The 21,490-nt window shown below is 36.7% G+C and overlaps 1 protein-coding gene across 1 annotated transcript in view; it reads left to right on the top strand.

Annotated features, from left to right (window-relative positions):
* The window catches only part of HEXB (hexosaminidase subunit beta), a 29,115-nt gene extending 12,555 nt beyond the window's left edge, over positions 1 to 16,560 (top strand). The window contains exons 6-14 of the mRNA XM_051992216.1: positions 2,033 to 2,134; positions 3,549 to 3,678; positions 6,842 to 7,022; positions 8,155 to 8,241; positions 10,255 to 10,327; positions 12,609 to 12,783; positions 15,233 to 15,323; positions 15,548 to 15,652; positions 16,379 to 16,560. Of these exons, the coding sequence (XP_051848176.1) occupies positions 2,033 to 2,134; positions 3,549 to 3,678; positions 6,842 to 7,022; positions 8,155 to 8,241; positions 10,255 to 10,327; positions 12,609 to 12,783; positions 15,233 to 15,323; positions 15,548 to 15,652; positions 16,379 to 16,427 (993 nt within the window). The 3' untranslated portion in view covers positions 16,428 to 16,560. The remainder of the gene's footprint in view (positions 1 to 2,032; positions 2,135 to 3,548; positions 3,679 to 6,841; positions 7,023 to 8,154; positions 8,242 to 10,254; positions 10,328 to 12,608; positions 12,784 to 15,232; positions 15,324 to 15,547; positions 15,653 to 16,378) is intronic.
* The last annotated feature ends 4,930 nt before the right edge of the window (positions 16,561 to 21,490 follow it).

The raw sequence follows: 21,490 nt of genomic DNA, 5'->3' as shown, positions 1-21,490 counted from the left end.
CTGTGAAAGCTAGCTGGCATAACGTTCCCCTTGGACAGATAAAGAAACTGAGCCAGAGAGAAATAGAAGGACTTGCCAGTGGTTATGGAGCTAGTGTCAGAGTCAGTCCACATTCAAACTCAGGTCTCTGATCTCCAATTACTTAGTTCTGTCCATACTATCAAACTGTCCCCCAAGAAGGATTTTACACTACAGGCTGCTTGCTTATCACAGGCTCCTGGACCCCAACTAGAGCAATGTGTTCAGAGGTCATAGATTCAGAGACTGTCTAGTCCAGCCCTGTTATTATGGGAGCTTATGCTTTACCCTAAGTCACCAGGTCCATCCTGGGTGGTAAAGTCAAGATTGAACATGGGTCCTCTTATTCCAAATCCCAAATTCACTCTCCCACCATGCTGTGCTGTTCTTTATGGGCTCTGTAGAAAAATAATTTTCCTTCAGCAGAGTAAGGACAGATGAGGGCATCAGTGCCCAGCCTTTTTTTTTTTTTTAAATTTAATAATTACTTTATATTGACAGAATCCATGCCAGGGTAATTTTTTTTACAACATTATCCCTTGCACTCGTTTCTGTTCCGATTTTTTCCCCTCCCTCCCTCCACCCCCTCCCCTAGATGGCAAGCAGTTTTATATATGTTAGATATGTTGCTGTATATCCTAGATACAATATATGTTTGCAAAACCGAACAGTTCTCTTGTTGCACAGGAAGAATTGGATTCAGAAGGTAAAAATAACCCGGGAAGAAAAACAAAAATGCAGATAGTTCACATTCGTTTCCCAGTGTTCTTTCTTTGGGTGTAGCTGCTTCTGTCCATCATTTATCTATTGAAACTCAGGTCTCTTTGTCAAAGAAATCCACTTCCATCAAAATATGTCCTCATACAATATCATTGTTGAAGTGTATAATGATCTCCTGGTTCTGCTCATTTCACTTAGCATCAGTTCATGTAAGTCTCGCCAGTCCTCTCTGTATTCATCCTGCTGGTCATTTCTTACAGAACAATAATATTCCATAACATTCATATACTACAATTTACCCAGCCATTCTCCAATTGATGGGCATCCATTCATTTTCCAGTTTTTAGCCACTACAAACAGGGCTGCTACAAACATTTTGAGTGCCCAGCCTTTTTTAACTTGAGGACTCCTGTCTTTGGTAGCCCCAGTTTCCCTGTAGGCTTTGTCCTGTTCTAAGACATTTTTAGGATTCTCACGGATGATTTCTTTATTCCCCATTATGTGTCCTTAAGGTGTGCCCATGAAGGCCCAGGAAAAATTGAAAAATCATGTTTTTAAAAACAGAATTTTTTTTTTTCCTTTTCACCAAAACTTTAGACAGAGTAGATTTTTATACTTTGAAACAAGGTGACTTCACACCATGAACAATTTCTAACAAAGAAAGTTTTTCATATTTTCCCTTTAAGGTTTTTTGGTTTTTGTTTTTTTCAAAATGTACCTGAGTTTGCATCTGTCTACGGAGTTATAATATTGGGCTTTGTCTCATTCCCACATGGTATTTTCAGAGATTGAGGGGAGAGCTTTTCTGTCCTCCCACACACTCATCTTCCTCCCACTTCCTAGTCTTACTGAAGCTTGCACGTGTTTTCTCATGTTCAAAGAACTGAGATTCCTGTACAGCGTAGTGAAGAAACTTTATATACTAGTGTTGGTTGGGGTGGTGGCTGTATCTGAGTATAAACTATCTTAGGAGAGTAGTACTTTTTTCCCTTTCATACTTTCTTTCCCTTGTATCATTCAGGCATTTTTCTCTTATATTTGACTCATCTGTGACCTCTATTTGGGTTTTCGTTGTTATGATAATGGAGTGATTTACCAATTTTTCTCCAGCTACTTTTACAGATAAGGAAACTGAAGCAAACTGGGTTAAGTAGCTTGTCCAGGGTCACCCAGTTAATAGATGTCTTTCCTAAAAGAATATAGATGTGGAAGTCACAGAAACACAGGGAGAAATCCCCAATGAATTGTAGATGTTGCCTGTACGAAGAATAATCTTGAACCTATTCCTTTGCAGGATGGCATGACATTTAACAAATTTAATGTTCTGCATTGGCATATAGTGGATGACCAATCTTTCCCATATCAGAGTTCAACTTTTCCAGAGTTAAGCAACAAAGTAAGTGATTTATACAGTTCTGTCTAAAAAGCTTTTTAGTTATGAATTAGAATCTTGAATGATCCCCTTTTATCTATAAATTAACAGTTGAAAGTATAACTTCTTTGCATTCCTTTTTATGGATTGTAGCTTTGAGTATTTATTGTTTTAAACATATAAAATTAGTTTTTATTTTGAATGAATTTGGGGGGAATACAAATAAAATAAAACTTTTAATTAAATTAAGAAACAGAGTTCTTTGTAAATAACAGAAATTAGCCATAAATATGACAATGTACCATCAATAAGTAATCCGATAAAGGATGTAATATAATGTCATGTAATGACAGTTGCTTTTAGAAATGGCAAGTTATCATGCTTTAAAATTCATCATCTTAGAGTTCTACCACTCTGTCTTAGATAAAAAATTGCTGGAACAAGAGCAGGAAAAGAAGTGCTCAAGAAAATAGAGCCAAAATATCAGAGTATCAGGAAGAAAATAATGAGCTCTTTGCTATAATTTCTCAAAACAGATCTAGAAAGACATCAAACTAACTGTTGAAGGGGGAAATCCAACAAAAGTCAAGTCATTTTTCTAGCCTAGGTTAGCCTAGGGAGACAGACAGAGAGAGGTCTGCAGATATTGAGGATGGAGTCTAGCCAGGAAGGCTCTTGACATTGTGTACTCTAGCAGAAGGAGTGCAGTAAGGCAGGACTAGACAAGGTCCCATTCTCAACTGAAGGAGTACAGTAAGAGAGAGAAAAAGTAGATTTTTGTTGATTTTATTTTTTTAATGAGCACAAGTCAGTTCTTTGGAGATAAAGTTTCAAATTGTGTTATAAATTGTTTAATTATGAATTAAATTGTAAGTATGATAAGATCATCTTTATAGAATCAGGTTTTAAAAGGCTGTAATTTGTGACCTCGGACTTTTACATTTTTTTTCACTTGGCTTGTTATAAAGGAAAGATGAGCTGGCAAGCATTACTGAAAACAGAAGACAATTGTTGGGGATGGACAGATATTTTAATAAAACTGTGATTGACTAACATTTAGTGAAAAGACTTAAGACTTTTTTCTTCTATCCCCTTTTATAATATGTATTTTAAAGTAAAGAATCTATGTTATTAGAGGACCATCTAGCATGTTGGATTCTTGAAGAAAATCTAATTCTTTACACTTTTATGAAGTGAAAATTAGAATCTGTATTAAATTGCTTTCCTTCTCAGTTGGGGGAGTAAGGAAAGAGAGAGAACTTGGAACTCAGCAATTTTAAAAAAATGAGTGTTAAAACTGTTTGTTTGGGGTTTTTACATTTAATTGGGGAAAAATTAAAATATTAAATTAAAACAGCAAAAATTGGATTACTGAAAAATATTAGGATATTTGAACCAACTTTATGGCTTTTAACTTTAATAAATATAACTTTTACAGGGAGCCTATTCTCCTGCCCATGTTTATACCCAAACTGATATCAAACTTGTGCTTGAATATGCTCGATTACGAGGAATCAGAGTTATCCCAGAATTTGATACTCCAGGCCATACAGAATCCTGGGGAAAAGGTAAAAAGTTTGTGGCTTCAAAGAAGTTACAATTTGAACTTTTGTCAAGTCATTTTATCATTTTATAATCCTTTAATTTTTAATTATGTCATTTATTTTATAATTTCCCCTCATTTTGTTCTCCTTGAGATAGCATTCATTTCTGATGTGGCTCCTTTAAAAAACTGTATTTGTACAACTCTTTATTAGAATCACCCTTATCCTTCTAGTAAATCAGATTCCCAGAACATCATTAGAGCACCTGCTATGATGAAACTTTTCTTCCTTCTTTCCTTCAAAATCTTAACCTTTAATGAAGAAACTTCAACTTTGAAATCTGGCTGCAGCCCATTTTTTCAAGTTGTTTATTCATTATTCTTCCTCTTCCCTCACCAGGGGCTTATAAACTTTTTCTTCTGTCCCACATCTCTTGCCTTGGGGCCTTTTCATAAACAGGAATCTCATGTCTGTTGGAATCCTTACAAACTGCTAAGTAATTAGAGTTGATCTAATCTTACAAGAAGATGTTTTGGGCAGAACCTGAAACAAGGTACTAAGTAGAACTAATTAGTACAATGCTTGTGTTTGCACCTTTACTCATTGGAGTTCACAAGTATGCCAGCTTCACAAAGTAAACTTTGTAACTTAGTGAGTTCACACCTCCCTTAAAGCTCTTTGGGCCAGAGAGCACTATGGGAGAAAACCCATAATCCCATTCTCTCAGAAGATTCACATATAAGGCCAGTGAAGAGAGATTTATTCCAGAATATATTTTCCACTTGGCTGGCTGGTGGCAGAAGAGAGTTCAGCTGGACTGGAGAGGAGCACTCTGGTGCAGACACAGAGCAGTTTGGGAGATTTCAGCGGAATTACGCCAGGCAAGAGAGAATATATTCCACTTGGCTGGCTGGTCGCGGAAGAGAGTTCAGCTGCATTGGAGAGGAGCACTCTGGTGCAGACACAGAGCACTTTGGGAGATTTCACCAGAATGACATGAAGAGTGGTGCTGGCTCTGGAGACTGAAGAAAGCAGAGGCAGAAGCAAAGGACAAAGCGGCAAGAGCTCTTGGAACCAAGCAGAGAGATAGACCTCTAAGCTAACCGGGCTATATTGGAGATAATAAAAGATCTGAACTTTTATCACCTGGCTGCTTTTTAAGAAGAAAAAGCTCACCACACATGTCTGAGATGCTCCTCCTTTAAGACTGTGTTTCTAATATTCCTCTAGTTGAATTATAAGTTCCTTGAAGGCAGGTACTGACTTCCTTTGATATGTTTGTCACCAACACCTAGCACAGAGGCTGCATGTAGCAGATGCTCAATAAAGGCATTTGGAGGGATTGATTGATTGATTACTTATGAGTGGTCAGCCTTATCCCTCTGTTGACTCTTTGGGTATTCTACAAATTGTGTAGCCATTTCTTTCCTTTTTTTTTTTTTTTTTTTGGCTGAGGCAATTGGGGTCAGATAATTTGCCCAAGATTACACAGGTAAGAAGTGGTAAATGTGTGAGGTCAGATTTGAACTCAGGTCCTTCTGACTTCAGGGCTGATGCTCTATCCACTGTACTACTCAGCTGCTCTGCCATTTCTTAAAATTATAGGACGTTCAAATGAAACTCCTCCCTCAAAAAGCAACTTCCACTAAAATATGTCTTAAAAGTAGTCATTCAACCTCTGTTCAAAGACTTCCAAGTGGAGTGAACCGACTAATTTCTGAAGCAATCCATTCCACTCCTGGACAGTTCTCATTGATGGGAAATTTGTCCCTATAGCAAACCAATTTTTCTTTGTAACTTAACTGCCTAAACAAAACAAAACAACAGCAATCTGAAAACTCATCGCTATTCCTAGTTGTTTAATTCAACTCAAACATTTTTAAGTGCCTATTCTGTGTCTGGTATTGTGCTTTGTGCTGGGAAATCTAAGAAAAAGAAGACAGGCCCTAAATTGTTTATGATTAAAAGAGAAAGACAAGAGAATAAAGAAAGACTATATATAAGAGAGAGACAATACATGAAGGGAAGCTGGAAAAGGATGGATACTAAGGGGTGATTGAAGCAGGGGCATCTCATTTTGAGAACAAAGCAGACTACAGATTATTTTGTTGTTGTTTGTTCATCCTTCACCCAAGACATTAGGAAAATGAGTTCTTGAAGTAAAAGTGAATTGGATTTGAGGCAGGCTGTGCAAAGTCATCAGCCTCACTCTCTCCTCCACTGGTCTCTGGGTCCAGTGGGAAAACATATAGTTCAGGAAGACTGGAGATAATCCAGATGTAGTAGAAAACTTTGACCTTTTTAAAGCTAAGGTCTTTTCCAGGTCTCACTTTGCCTTACCTATTCAGTGAGCTAAATATATATGTGTATATATCTCTCTCAAACTTGGAGAGGAAGACTCTCAAGGTTTCTGGCCAGAACAGAAATAAGTGATGTTTACACTCTCTGAACCATCAACCCAAACAATGACCAAAGCAGGCTTGCGCCGTTATAAATCAATCAATGAGAGCTGGAATGATTTAAGTTTAAGGCATGGTCAAGTAGCTCCATTTGAATCCCAGTGGGCTTAATTAGAGCCTTGTTTTCCAGAGCTTAATTTCAAGGAATCATAAATGAAACCCCTTGAGACAAAAGAGTGAATTGTCCCAGTTTTTAAAAAAAAAATTGATCAAATGAGCTGTGAAGTTCAAGTCTGCCCTTAATAAAGGAAGGATTTAGGTGTTCAGTGTTTTTAATCAAGAGAGGAGGCTAAGGGAGATGAATATATACAAGGTGGAGTTAAACATCTTGAGTTTTCTGGGGATCAGCTTATCCTGGGAAAGACCTCTTGTTCTGTGGAGTAGAGACCAAGTAAGGCTAGCAAAGTAGAATTCTGTCCTCTGGGACCAAAGGGAACAAACAAATCCTTCCCCCCTCTTTCAAATTAACAGTATCCCTGGTTCTGCTCTGCTCTACTTTTCCTATTTACTACTTTTAATGCTCTTTATATGATGTGGACTTAAGCTTCTGCATTATCCTGGTTGCATTCAGCATGATAAGTTTCAGGTTATCATTATTTTTTTAAACTGTGATGCCCAGAACTGAACAAAATACTCTAGAAACTGATGTCTCTACACGCTTATGGAAAGAATAGAACTATACTTTTGCATGGAAAGCTTCATTAAGACCATGTCTTCTTTGATTGCAGGCCAGAATGACTTATTGACACCTTGTTATAAAAGAGGAATGAAGACTGATATTTTTGGACCTGTAAATCCAATTTTGAATTCAACTTATGAGTTCATGTCAAAGTTTTTCAAAGAAGTTAGCAAAACATTTCCAGAAAACTACATCCATTTGGGAGGAGATGAAGTAGATTTCACTTGTTGGTATGACGTCTTTTAAAATGAGTTTTCTAAACTACTGCCTTTGATGTAGTTAGGAGAGGCTCAGCTTTATGAAAATGGGTTTTGAGTAATTTAAGTCCCCTAAAGAATCCTTGCAGCTCAATTCCAAAAGATACATCCTCATCTAGAATATGCATTCTGATTCTGTGGGCTGAGGGGGCAGCTTAAAAAGAAGCATCAAGATGCTGAGATATTTGTTATAAGCTTTTTAGGTAAGAAGACTGTATTTAATTTTTTTCTTTATATTTTGTATTTCTTCTTTGTATTATCACTACCAGGCATCAGGGGCAGTGAATAGTTTTTAAATTGAATTTTGTTGTTGTTGTTGTTGTTGAGGTAATTGGAGTTAAGTGACTTCCCCAGAGTCACACAGCTAAGAAATGGTAATTGTCTTAGATCGGATTTGAACTCAGGTCCTCCTGACTTCAGGGCTGGTGCTCTATCTACTATGCTGCCTACCTGCCCCAGATTGAATTTTGAATAAGCATTTTCTCTGTTTTGGTTTTTTAGTACAAGCAAAAACATAAAAAATTTTAAAAAGTAAAGAACAAAAAGAAATATCAAAACTTATTAGTTTGTTTTAAAGAGTACATGTCAAATTTTAACAAACTGGCATTATTTAATTTATTTTTTGTCCCCTTCTACACTTTTTTCACTTGTGCATTTTGTGTGAAATAGAATTTTGTTGTTGACTAATTAATCACAGATTTTAAAATTTCTTCAGTGAAACAAGTTAAAATTTTGTGATTTTGTGATTGTGTGTGCATTTTGTGTGAAATAGAATTTTGTTGTTGACTAATTAATCACAAATTTTAAAATTTCTTCAGTGAAACAAGTTAAAATTTTGTGATTTTGTGTCATTAAAGTCACTTTCAATTTGAGAAGGAATAGGTAAGATCAACAAAAGTTTTTAGGGCAACTTTGCTTTGAACAGTTCATTTTTTTTTTTTTTTTACATTTTTAAATCTGAACAGGTGCTAGAATCTTATGAATGTATTTGCAATGTTTAAATTTATACTTTAAAAAACAATATTCATGGTGATAGCCTTATAGGGTAATCTTTCTCCTTTTAATATAAGGGCCAAATTAAATTAAATCAACTTTTTTTTTTAAGGAAATCAAATCCAGATATAATAGAATTCATGAAGCAACAAGGCTTTGATCAAGATTATGAGAAACTTGAATCTTACTATATTCAGAAGTAAGTTACTTGAATGCCTAATCTCTCTCTTGATTTTTCACCATACATTTTATAAAATTCTCAGGAAGTAATCAGTACTTAGGGATTACCAAACCTTTACTGAAAAATAATCTAAGATCTTTTGGTAAAAAGTCCTTGTTCTGCATGCTGTGTTACTAGAAGACAAGGAAATCTCATGTTAATAAAGTTTGGAAAAATAAAAGGATCTCTTACCAAGATCTCATCCACTCCCATGGCTTTAATTATCCCTTCAAAGCAGCCTAGCTAAATCCAGAGAGACCTTTTACCAAAAGCTGCTCATTAGATGCCCAGCATCAGTAAAATAGATAAAGTTAAATGGTATCCACAGTCCTGGGCCATCCCTCTTCTTTTCAGCTTCTGCAATGAAAGTGATAAAAAGGCAGAAAGGGAATAAAGAAGGTGCTGAGGGTCATGGAGTTCTTAGATTATTTCCAAATATCCATTTAACTTTTGGTACTGTGTGTGGGCTTCATGTAGTGCTTGAATCATGGCTTGACTGTCTCAAGGAGAGGGGAGAGAAGGGAAGAAGGGATAGTATTTAAAACTGAATTTTTTTTTTATTATGAGCATTTCTTATTCTTTTTTTTTCTTTTAAAACTGAAATTTTAAAAAAGAATGATAAAAGTTTTTGTTTACATGGAATTGAGAAAAAATTAAAATTAATTTTTTAAAAAAAGAAATGCAATTACAGGGAAGGCAGCAATAAAAAAGTTGGAAATGTTTCAGAATATAGAAATGAAAGAGGCCAAAGGATTGTGGATTACTCAGAACCCTCATAGCTCACTTTTTCCCAAGATACTGTTTGTAAAATGCTTAGCAAGCCTTAATGAACTATAGAGAAGTGAGCTCTTATTCTAAGAGAGTTTAAACATTGTCAAAATGACAATGGGGACTTAACAAGGGTCACACAGCTAGGAAGTATTAAATGTCTGAGATCAAATTTGAACTCAGGTCCTTCTGACTTCAGGACTGGTGCTCTATCTACTGCACCACCTAGCTGCCCCTTGAATATATTTCTTTAAAAATCCAAACCATGAATTTGACTATATCTGAAACAGGAAATAATTGGTTTCTAATGTGTGAGGTCATTCAGATCAGCTGCCTGTGGGTATGAAAATCATTGACTGGCTATGACATGTTTTAAGATCAGTACTGCAGAAGATAAAAGACAAATAATACAGTTTTAGCACCTCTGTCTTTGTGTATTTAAGCAAGCTGACAAAACTTAAAAAACAGAAAATACAAAAACATAAAATTATACATACAAAAGTAAAGCCAAGGCTAGTAAGTAGTTTGATGAACTGAGCCCTTGGCCTGGACTCATGAAGACTCTATTTCAAATTTAAACTCAGACATTTAATAGCCCTGGGAAACTGGGTTTCATTTAACCAACCATTGTCTGCCTCAGTTTCCTCAACTATAAAATGGGTTTATCATCCAGGATTATTGGATGATAATATTTGTAAAGCACAAAAACAAACTGTAAATGCTACCTATAATTATTATTATTACTGCATTGAGTATCACCATTTCTTAGAGAAGCTTAACCAATGTGAAAGTTGCTACATAAAGGCAAAAGGAAAGCATCAACCAGCATTTAATTTTTTCCCTGATAAAGAGATTTTTTTAGCGTATAAACCCATTTGGTAAACATTCTAGAAGATACACACAGTATGACTTTATATTAGAGAAAAAAAGTAGTTGAGTGGAAAATGGACTTGAAGGAAGCTTGGTGTAAGAACTTAGTTAAACACATTTAAACTCAACTGTCTAATTTGAGATATTGCAGAGGCAGAGTCAATACAATTTGGCAGCCAATTAAATGTTTGATGTACAGGAAAAGAGGTAGATAGAGAATGTAGGGCCCAAGGTAATGGATCAGTAGATTCATTTGTCTAAGGTTCATCTGTAATAGAAAAGGGGCAGGTTTCTAATATTATTAAACATAATCATCATGATCTAAAGTGACTCTTTTTTTTTTTTAAATATTAGGCTTATAGATATTGTTTCATCTACAAACAAAGGATATATAGTCTGGCAAGAAGTTTTTGATAATGAAGTAAAGGTAAGATCCGTGTGTTAAAAGGAGTGTTAGTCTACATTACCAATTCTTATTTATTATCAATCTTTTTGCTTTTTTCTTAACAGAGGGGAGATACACCTGAGTAACTTGTCAGTGGATAGGGAGTTGGTATCAAAGCCAGGCAGATGAGGGTTTAACTTTCATCTCTTAGTCTTTACTGACTGTGTGACCCTGGACAGTCACTCAAGCCTTCATGAGCCACCCCCCAACCCCATTGATCATCTAAGTTGCAGAGAAGGCACCAGCTTGCATTGGGAGAGTTAGCTCCTCAAAGGGAACTCTTTTGTCAAAGAAATAGCAATCTCCATCCCTATCCCTAATCAGGGTAACAATTGACATGGATTGAAAGAAGTCATGTTAAGTCATTAACATAAGCAGAAAGACAGTATGACTCAGTGGACAGAAAATCCTCCTCAAAGCTAGGAAGAATTGGGTTCCAAGCCTGGCTCTATGGCCCCTGAAAATTCATTTAATCTCTTAGAGCTCTAGGCAAATCTCTTAAGATTATGAATTGCAATTTTTAAAAAAAGGGCTAGTCTGCATTTGGGAAAGGGAATTTCCTCACCTGGAAGGTGTAGTAGGCAGTCCCTATAACTGTGAAATTTGTTTCTTTTAAAGATGTCTGTGCCCCTAAGCATACACAAGGCCCTGGGAATACAAAGGTCAAAAGCAAAGACCTGTGCACTTATAAATATGACTTAAATGGCAAGTGATAAGGGCAGGGGAGAAGGGGCTAGACAAAGTACATCATAAGAAAGGGGAGATTACTTTCAACTGGAGGTAGATCAGGAGAGGTTTCCTGAAGGATGTGGCTTCTAAGCTGGACCTTAAAGGAAAAGGTAAAGAAGAGGGGGGGTGCCAGGTGAGAGGGATGGACTGAGCAATTTCACAGAGGTGGGAAAGGACAGGAGGACAGGGAGCACTAAGTGGTCCACTTTGGCTAGATCATGGGGTACATGCATGGGAAGAGTTGGATCAGGCAGAATGGAGAGGACGAGGTGCTAGTTCAGTCCAATCTCTGTAGCCTTGGTGCCTAGCACAATGTCTGAAATGGTAGACACTTAACAATTCTTGCTTGACTGAAAGAAGTCTTTAAATGCAAGAGCCAGATTGTAAGGGATCTCAAAATACCAAGATAAAGAGTCTATATTTTATCTGTGGGTCATCACCACATTGACACTGGATAATGATCATGTTGCCCAGAGAAACTCTAAGACAGAGGGAGTGGGATCTGCATGATCAAAGGGATCCACGGTGGCAGAATCTCCCATCCCAAGGAGCCATTAAAGTGTCCATTTCCTATTCTCTCTTGATTGTAAAACCTTTGATGTGCTGTGGATTGACTGTCTAGTTGAAGTAAGCGATATCTGGCATTTTTCTGATGGGAGACTCAAGGGAGGAAGGAGACACAGCAAAAAGGGAACATTTTTGTCATCATGGGGAGGATTCAGAGCATTTTTTTACTTATGATTTATACAACCTAGCAAGAAAATTTGTTTCTTTTAAAGATGCTGGTTTAAACCTGTATTATGAGGTTTTTATGTTTTATTTTATTTTGTTTTTTAAACCTGTGCCTTTTAGCAGGGAAAAAGTACAGAAACTTAATGTCATCAGTATTCTTTACTGTGGTTTTGATATTTCTTATCTGATGCCTTGTATCACAATTTTGATCTCTTACTAGCCCCACAGGAATATCAGTGGTAAAGGTGAGAAGTCAGGAGGCCTTTGTGGCTATATCATCAAGCACGCTCATGATTTGTACAGCCTAACAAGGAAATTTGCTTATTTCATTTAAAGTTGCTCATTTAAACCTGTGTCTTTTGCCTTTCAGCAGGGAAAAGGAACAGAAATTTAATGATAATATAGCAGATCAACTTTTTAATCACAGTTTTGACACCTTTAGGCCCCACAGGAAGATAAATGATAGGGGTGGGAATTGAATTAAGCCATGAGTCCTTTTTGACCATGTTGTCAAGCACATGTGTTAGTCTTTATGATGAATTTTTAGTGTTAAAACCCTGTAATTTAGAGAAGAGAGAGAAAAAAAGAATTTGGAACTGAAAATTTTTTTAAATGAATCTTAAAATTGATTTTTATATGTAATCGGGAAAAATATTTTAAAAAAAAATCTGACTGCATTAAGATTTTGGGGATGACCTGCAAAATTTAAGATCATTAGTTGGAATTTTGGGTATTGCCGGTGATTTTTAAAAATTCATTTTGTATTTACTTATTCCATCAGTATTTACTATAATCTTTCTAGCTTAAGCAAGATACTATAATTGAAGTTTGGATTGGATCGTCTTATAAAATGGAGCTACAGAAAGTTACAGCAGCTGGGTATCAGGCAGTTCTTGCAGCCCCTTGGTACCTAGACTATATTAGTTATGGACAAGATTGGAAGAAATACTATAGTGTGGAACCCCTTGATTTTTCTGGTAAGTCTAATATTTGTAAAAATGTTTTGTAATATGTAAGATGTACATTTGAGATGTTTTCTTTAAGACATAAGACATAAGTGTCTTAGTGTCATAGCCACACATGAAGTTGCCAAAGCTATGTTTCTTTTTTCTTTTTTTTTTTTTTTAATAATTTTTTATTGATAGAACGCATGCCAGGGTAATTTTTTACAGCATTATCCCTTGCATTCATTTCTGTTCCGATTTTTCCCCTCCCTCCCTCCACCCCTTCCCCCAGATGGCAAGAGTCCTTTACATGTTGAATGGGTTGCAGTATATCCTAGATACAATATATGTGTGCAGAACCGAACAGTTTTCTTGTTGCACAGGGAGAATTGAATTCAGAAGGTATAAATAACCCGGGAAGAAAAACAAAAATGCAAGCAGTTTATATTCATTTCCAGTGTTCTTTCTCTGGGTGTAGCTGCTTCTGTCCATCTTTGATCAATTAAGGCTCTCTTTATCAAAGAGGTCCACTTCCATCAGAATACATCCTCACACAGTATCATTGTTGAGGTATATAATGATCTCCTGGTTCTGCTCATTTCACTCAGCATCAGTTCATGTAAGTCTTGCCAGCCTCTCTGTATTTATCCTGCTGGTCATTCCTTACAGAACAATAATATTCCATAACATTCATATACCACAATTTACTCAACCATTCTCCAATTGATGGATATCCATTCATTTTCCAGTTTCTAGCCACTACAAACAGGGCTGCCACAAACATTTTGGCACATACAGGTCCCTTTCCTTTCGTTAGTATCTCTTTGGGGTATAAGCCCAGTAGAAACACTGCTGGATCAAAGGGTATGCACAGCTTGATAACTTTTTGAGCATAGTTCCAAATTGCTCTCCAGAATGGCTGGATGTATTCACAATTCCACCAACAATGTATCAGTGTCCCTGTTTTCCCACATCCCCTCCAATATTCCCCATTATCTTTCCCTGTCATTCTAGCCAATCTGACAGGTGTGTAGTGGTATCTCAGAGTTGTCTTAATTTGCATTTCTCGGATTAATAATGATTTGGAGCATATTTTCATATGTCTATAAATAGTTTCAATTTCTTCGTCTGAGAATTGTCTGTCAAAACTATGTTTCTAAAACATGGATCAGATAATGGGATTATCCTGGCAGTTGTTGATTTTTTGGTTAAATTTGGTTAAATTTTCACTGAATTGGCTATATTTTTTACCTATTAGGGAAAAAAATAATAACTCTACTTGGTTTAGGAAAATAAAATATGTACTATTTAAATTGCCTTTTCAAAGAGGTTGGAAAAATGGATTTCTGAAGCTTTTACTTATCCATTTACACTGTCATCTTTGTTTGCTCTCAGACATGCATACCTTAAGGAGCTAATACTGAAGCCCTTGTCTTTCCTCAGTTCTTATACTCTAGGATTTTGACTCAGTGGAACTTAATCATTAGAAAATAGCTACTATTGTTGTAGATATTTTAAGATGAATTTGAGCTATTCATGGTAGTACCTCACAGCTATTATCCCTGCTCCTCCTACTGAAGAGTCTGAGGCTGGTGACTCACTAGAGCTCAAGTACTGAAGTATAGTGAATTAAGGTGGTCAGGTATCTATCAGGTGCTAAATATAGCACTATCATGATGAGCTTCCAGGAATAGGAACACGGTTCTAAGAACAGTCAGACTGACTTGAGTCAGATACAGAAAGTTTTGCAAATCTTAAAAGCAGGGGCAGCTTGGTGATGTAGTGGATAGAGCACTAGCCCTGAAGTCAGGAGGACTTGAGTTCACATGTGGTCTCAGACACTTAAAACTTCCTAGCTGTGTGACCCTGGGCAAGTTACTTAATCCCAATTCCCTCAGAAAAAAAAAAAAATCTTAAAAGCACTACAGAACTGTCAGGTATTGTTATTAGTTTGTAATTGTTTTAAAGATATTACTTTAGAGGGTTGGAATGCTACATCATGACATGGATTTAACCCTCCTTCAAAATCCCGAAAGCTTTGCTAACAAGTTGTGACATATCCTCCAGAAAGCCAGAAATTAATATGGTTCTATTGGATTCCAAGAAATTTGTATTTTTTTTCCTCCATGCCTTTCAAGTAGATGAAATAGGAATGAGTTTTTCTGTGTATTTTTAATGGACAATGAAATCAGAGCAAGCCAAATACTGACCAAGCTCAATGATCTATCAAGTAATAATCCAGGCTTTCTGTACTCTCATGTACCTTAGGTAGCAATTACTTTTTTTTTTTTTAAATAATAGCTTTTTATTTTTCAAAATACATGCAAAGTAGTTTTCAACATTCACTCTTAGAAATTTTTCTCCCCTCCTCTCCTCCCTAAACAATCCAACATAGGTCATACATGTACAATTCTTCCAAACACATTTCTATATTTATCATGCAGCAGTTAACTTACTTGTAATTTGTATCTTATCATTTCAGGAACTAAAAGTCAGAAAGACCTTGTAATTGGTGGAGCAGCTGCTCTGTGGGGAGAATTTGTGGATGCAACTAATCTCTCTCCCAGATTATGGTATGGGATAATTTCAGTACCACTTGGTTTAAGAAGTTAAATCTACATGTGGTCAAGTGCAAGTTGAGAGTAAATATTAAGAAATTACCTGAAATAATAGAGGTGTTCAATTATCCCTAAACTAAGGCAGGAATAGCACTATCTATTTAGTATGGATTATTTACCTTAGACCTATCTTATTTAAAAGCATTGATAATTCATTTGTTTGTGGCTATATATTGTAGGCCTCGAGCAAGTGCTGTAGGGGAACGGCTTTGGAGCCCTTCAAATGTCCGAGATGTGAATGATGCTTATGAGAGACTGACAGAACATCGCTGCCGTATGGTTAGGTAAGCCTCTGATGTCGCAAACTGGGATATTGAAGTTAGGTGTGAGAGATGGGAGACAGTTACCACTGGAAATAGAAATGAAGGACACTTCAGAAATGCAGGCTTTAATTTAGAGATAGAAGTTATCTGATATGGGAAAGAATCTGGAACATTAAAGTACAAATTGGTTTTTTGTTGTGTTTTGTTTTGTTTGTTTTTTACTTCTAAGGCTATATAGTAAATGCCTAAAACATTTAGTATTTATCCCATCATTCGTGAGGGAGGTGAGGAAGTAAGGTCTTGAGTCAGAAGACCTGGGTTCAGATTTCACCTCCAGTGCTTGCTTACCACCTGGTCAAGTCACTTAACTTCTGCCCTTTAGTTTCAACTTTAAAATTGGGGAACTTGGACTAATTGGCCTCTAAGATCCATATTATTTCTAAATCTGTAAGCCTAAATCATTTTCCCTCCCTGGGCTTCACTTTCCTTATCTGGAAAATGAGGAAATAGTATTAGATGGCCTGAGGTCACTTTCAGACTGAATGATCCCATGACCAGTTCATATTATCCTTTTTTTAGAATAACTTTTATGTAGTAGCAATTAAACTTCTGCTCAAAAAAAAATCAACCATGGCTTAAACCATTCTTCAGAGACAACCTCAACTGGCAGATAATTTTATATTTTAAAAATTGGCTTTAAACATTTCCTTCATTTTTGCTTTTCTCTCTTTCTCTTTTTTTTAATAGACGTGGAGTACCAGCACAACCTCTTTTTACTGGATATTGTGAAATGTGAAGTGCCCAAGGAGCAGAATGGGGATCAAATCTTCCTGCTGATGTTTGTACTGTGATCAACTTAGTTTTGAAATTATGTATATTAAAATATGAATTATACATTTTTACAAATAAAATTTATCATTGTCAAAATACTTTATTATAGTCTCCATCTATTACCTGTGACTTTTGAAACCTAAGCTGTGAGGTCCTGAGAAGCTTATCCCCTTATAGTTAAAGATCGCATATCATGACTCTTGGAGTGCTTTGAAGGCAAGGGAAAGAGCTTGGAAAATTTAGATGAGATAAACAATCAGAAACTGAGGAAAGAGAAAAGATGGGAAAATCAGGAGTAGCTGTTCTACTTATAGCGTGGAATTCTTCAATTAAGCATTCTCACTCAAAAATAGAAGTGCCTCTGAAAAACTTAGGAGGCTATTAGTTTTTCAAAAGTCTAAATTGGTCAGCCCACTTTAATATACACATGAGAAGTTTCTCTGAGGGAATGGAAGTTTTGAGGGGTGTAGACAATTTTGGAGCATGAAGCACTTGGGCTAAGGGAATCTGGAGAATGATGTCCACATACTATATGAAAGGACAAATGTACTTAAAGTTGAATTATACACATTGCATTGACTTTAATAATGTTTATGTATAAATTTGCCTTTGTAAGAATGGACAGTCTTTAGATATTTGACTTGTCTTCTCTTCTAACCATTGGTTCACTGACTATGTTTTCACAAAAATTCTACCAAAAATTTGAAAATTTGTCAAATAGAATAATCATATAAGTAGAAAATAAGTTTAAATTGGAAAACAACCTTCAATACTGCAATAAGAAGCAACAAAAGGTTTTTTCCTGTGGAACATTTGTAATTGTCTCAGATGATTTCAAGATGGCTCGTAATGCCCATGCCTAGTGATTATGATTTTCAGAGAGACATTTGTGCTGCAGAAATGCAGATATTTTAATATTCTTCCTCATTTCTCTCCCAGCTGTACTTTATACTTCTTCCATCATTCCCCAGAAACCATTTGTTCTATACACTCATTCCAGCCCTGGAATTCATGTAGGGAAATATCTTCTGCCTTTGTGTCCTCTACCTCTGATTGGATGGCTCTTCTATAACTTCCATTTAGAGGGTCAGCAATGTCTTATTTCCTAATAGCCTGAACTCCAGACAATTTTCCACTATGCCTCCCACATATCCTGCCTTAAACAGACTCCTGCATTTCAGCTTCTTTTTAATGTGTTGTCTTCCTCTGTTAGAATGCAAGCTCCTTGAGGACAAGAATTGATTTTTTTAAAGCTTTTTTTTTTTTGTTTTGGTGGTGGTGGTAGTAGTATCATTTTTTTAATTAAAGCTTTTTATTTTCAAAATATATGCAAGGATAATTTTTCAACATTGACCCTTGAAAAAAAATTGTGTTCAATTTCCCCCCATCCCCTTCCCTAGATGGCAAGTAATCCAATATGATAACCATGGTAAAAATATATTAAATATAGGCATACATATTTATACAATTATCTTGCTGTACAAGAAAAATCTGATCAAAAAGGAAGAAAAATGAGAAAGAAAATAAAATTCAAGCAAACAGCAAAAGTGAAAATGTAAAGCTTTTTATTTTAATATATATACATGAATAATTTTTAACATTCACCCCTACAAAACCTTAATTTTTTCCTTCCCTTTCTCCACCTCCTTCCCCAGTCAGCAAGTGATCCAATATATGGCGAACATGTGCAATTCTTCTACACTTATTTCCACAAATATGCTGCTCCAGAAAAATCAGATCAAAAAGAGAAAAAATGAGAAAGAAAACTAAATGCAAACAAAGAACAAAAAAGATGCAAAAAAGAGTGAAGATACTATGCTGTGGTCCTCATTCAGTTCCCACTCTCTGGATGCAGATGGCTCTCTTCATCACAAGATCATTGGAACTGGCCTGAATCATCTCATTGTTGAAGAGAGCCATATCCATCAGAATTGATCTTCACATAATCTTGCTACTGCCTTATAAAATGATCTCCTGGTTCTGCTCATTTCACTTAGCATCATTTCATGTAAGTCTCTCCAAGCCTTTCTGTATTCATCCTGCTGGTCATTTCTTATAGAACAATAATATTCCATAACATTCACATACCACAATTTAGTCAGCTATTCTCCAATTGATGGGCATCCACTCAGTTTCTAGTTTCTGGCCACTACAAAAGGGCTGTCACAAATATTTTTGCACAAGTGAGTGGGTCCCTTTCCCTCCTTTAAGATCTCTTTGGGATATAAGCCCATTAGTAACACTGCTGGGTCAAAGAGTATGCATAGAAGAATTGTCTTTTTTTTCAATTTATATCTCTATACTTTCATATTAGCAACCTCATGTTTTTATATTTGTATATTTGAAATCATATTTGTCGCACAATGCCTGGCACATATGAGGTACTTAGTAAATGTTTATTGACTCACTGATTAACAAAGTGTTGAGGGGTGAGATATCTTAACAGTGATGGAGGTCCCTAGACCAGAAATGGGTTGATTTTCACTGAGAAGCTCTTTTTCTCAATGGGCCCCTTCTTGCTTAGGAAGATACCGTGTTTTCCCGATAATAAGACCTATCCCGAAAATAAGCCTTCCCCTTACTGTGTAAGATTCCTCTAAAATAAGCCCTCCCCCGAAAATAAGCCCTATTGAGATTGCTATTGTAGTGAAGGTGATCCCCTGTGCTACACCCTACATTACGGTACCCTCTGTATGCACCGTTCTTCCTCCCCTCCCCTCCCTGGGTGAAACGCACGCCGCGCTCCGAGCTGCATCCAATCAGAGCTGCAGCAGTGAGCGCGTCATCCTGTTCTTCCCCAGTGATTTACTTGCTGGCGCCATTGAGAGCAGTGCCGCGGAGGAGAGCTGAGGCAGGACAACCTAAAAACCCGGTATATAAGTGGGAGTGAGGGGGCATGATGGAGGATAAAAGGGACAGGATGGAGGATAAAAGAAGAACTCAGGGGGCATGATGGAGGATAAAAGGGACAGGATGGAGGATAAAAGAAGAACTCAGGGGGCATGATGGGGGATAAAAGAAGAATTCAGCCAGCACTCACCATGCTAAAGAAATGAAGAACTTCCTTGCAGAGAAAAGAATAGATCAAGTAATGATTCCTGCAGGAATGACTGCCTGTCTCCAGACCCTTGATATTGCAATAAACAAGCCATTCAAGGACCATTTGCGCATGGAAGTCAATGACTACATTGAAAATAGAATGGAAAGAAATCAGCGTGGAAACTTTGTGAAGCCCTGTCTGCAAGAAGTCGTGACTTGGTGAAGAAGTTATGGGATAAAATTACTGACAGCTGTGTCGCCAAGGCACTATGAGCAGGTTACCTGGACAAGACATGTTCATTTAAAGAGACTATATTGCTGGACATGACAGATTGGGTCCACTTCTTCTGAAGGAAATAGAGGCGCAAGACATCCAGGACGGAATTCAGGGAATGGACACTTATGATGATGTTGTTGAAGAAGATGACATGATCATTATTGAATAAAGGTACTTTTTTTGGTTCACATTTACCTGTTTATTAAAATTGCTGTCAATTTCATTAAAATAAGCCTTCCCCTGAAAATAAGCCCTCTGGTGTTTTTCTGTCCAAAAAAACTAATAAGACAGTGTCTTATTATCAGGGAAACACGGTAGCAGAGATTGTTTTGATTTTATTTAGCTTTCTATGGCTCAGGGCTAGGAGGGACTAATTTCCAAATCAATAAGAGTAGTGATTGTTTCCCAGGCCAAACTGATTTCCTAGATCATTTGGAGGTGGAAGTTTCCTGTGGGAACCAGGAAAGAGAGTGGGGATCTGTAACAAGCTGGAACTCTGAAAAACTTAAGATACTGACTGCAGGATACTTATAGTTAAGCTTACTTAATTAATTAATTAATCACTCAGTGTGATTGATGAGATAATGATTTTCTAGTTAAGCACATACTTCATGTGATATGGTGATGTAATGGCTCTCCTAACAGTTGGCACATGCTCAGTGTGCCGTAGTGATGTAATCATATTGAGGTATTTAAGGGTTGGGGGACACAGATGAGGACTCAGACAGAGGAGACCCAGAAGAGTCTCAGACTCAGACACAGACACAGAGAAGATTCAGGACTCCATCTTTGACCATCCTCATGGCTTTCCTGCCTTCATCACTTCTCCACCTAAAGACCAAGGCCCATCCTGAGACCCTCCAAAGAGCTAGTCGGGACATTACAGGGATCATTTTAGGAATTTTCTTAGAGGAGGGAGGAATTGGGATTCAGGATTTTTCTAACCCAGGTCCACCCTCTACCCCCTCCCACAAAGATCAGGGGGACACAAAGTCTTATTAAATCAAAAGCTTCACATCTAAGTTTTAATCTTGGTCTTCTCACCCTGGCTAGAGGAGCCTTATGAACCTTGAAAGATCTGGACAATTTAAACGTTTTCATTAATGCTCTATTAGCCTCCCAAGAAAGTAATGAGCACCAGGAGCTAAGAAAAGACTGAACATGATGAAATAAAGCAGATAAAGGCAGGTCAAAGAGCCAAGAAGAAAAGAATATACTGTTAAAAAAAAAAAACTATATTTGTCATTAATATTGTTTGAACCTAGCTTTATGTAGCTAGAAATTGTCTAACTAAAAGCTACTGTAGAAGTCAGGCTGACCTCAAAGAGTTTCCAGGAAAGTTAGATGGCTTTCAGGAATGCTTATATCCCACTCTGTGCTTGTTTTGGATCCATGCTCATTCACATCTTATTTTGAGGTTTACCAAAATCCTGTGTCATAGGTTCCCCAAATTACATTGATTTACTAGGAGACAAGGGCCAACTCCTGATTTTAGATCGAGATGCTGATATGCATCTCAAATTGCATTTTTCTGGAGACTACCTATAGCCTATATATGCCCTTGTCTGACATATATAGACATAGAGAATGTCCAATCTGTATAATGAAAACCTCAAAGGAACTTGACAGAGGAACCACAACTTCTTCCAGATTTCTCTGCCAAATGACCAAATAAATCTCTTTCTAAAACAATTTTAGATTTGGGGGTTTAT

The sequence above is a fragment of the Antechinus flavipes genome, chromosome 1 (assembly GCF_016432865.1).
Source record: "Antechinus flavipes isolate AdamAnt ecotype Samford, QLD, Australia chromosome 1, AdamAnt_v2, whole genome shotgun sequence".
Classification (NCBI taxonomy): domain Eukaryota; kingdom Metazoa; phylum Chordata; class Mammalia; order Dasyuromorphia; family Dasyuridae; genus Antechinus; species Antechinus flavipes.
The sequence above is the reverse complement of the archived record's forward strand: the minus strand, read 5'-3'. Positions and strand labels throughout refer to the sequence as shown.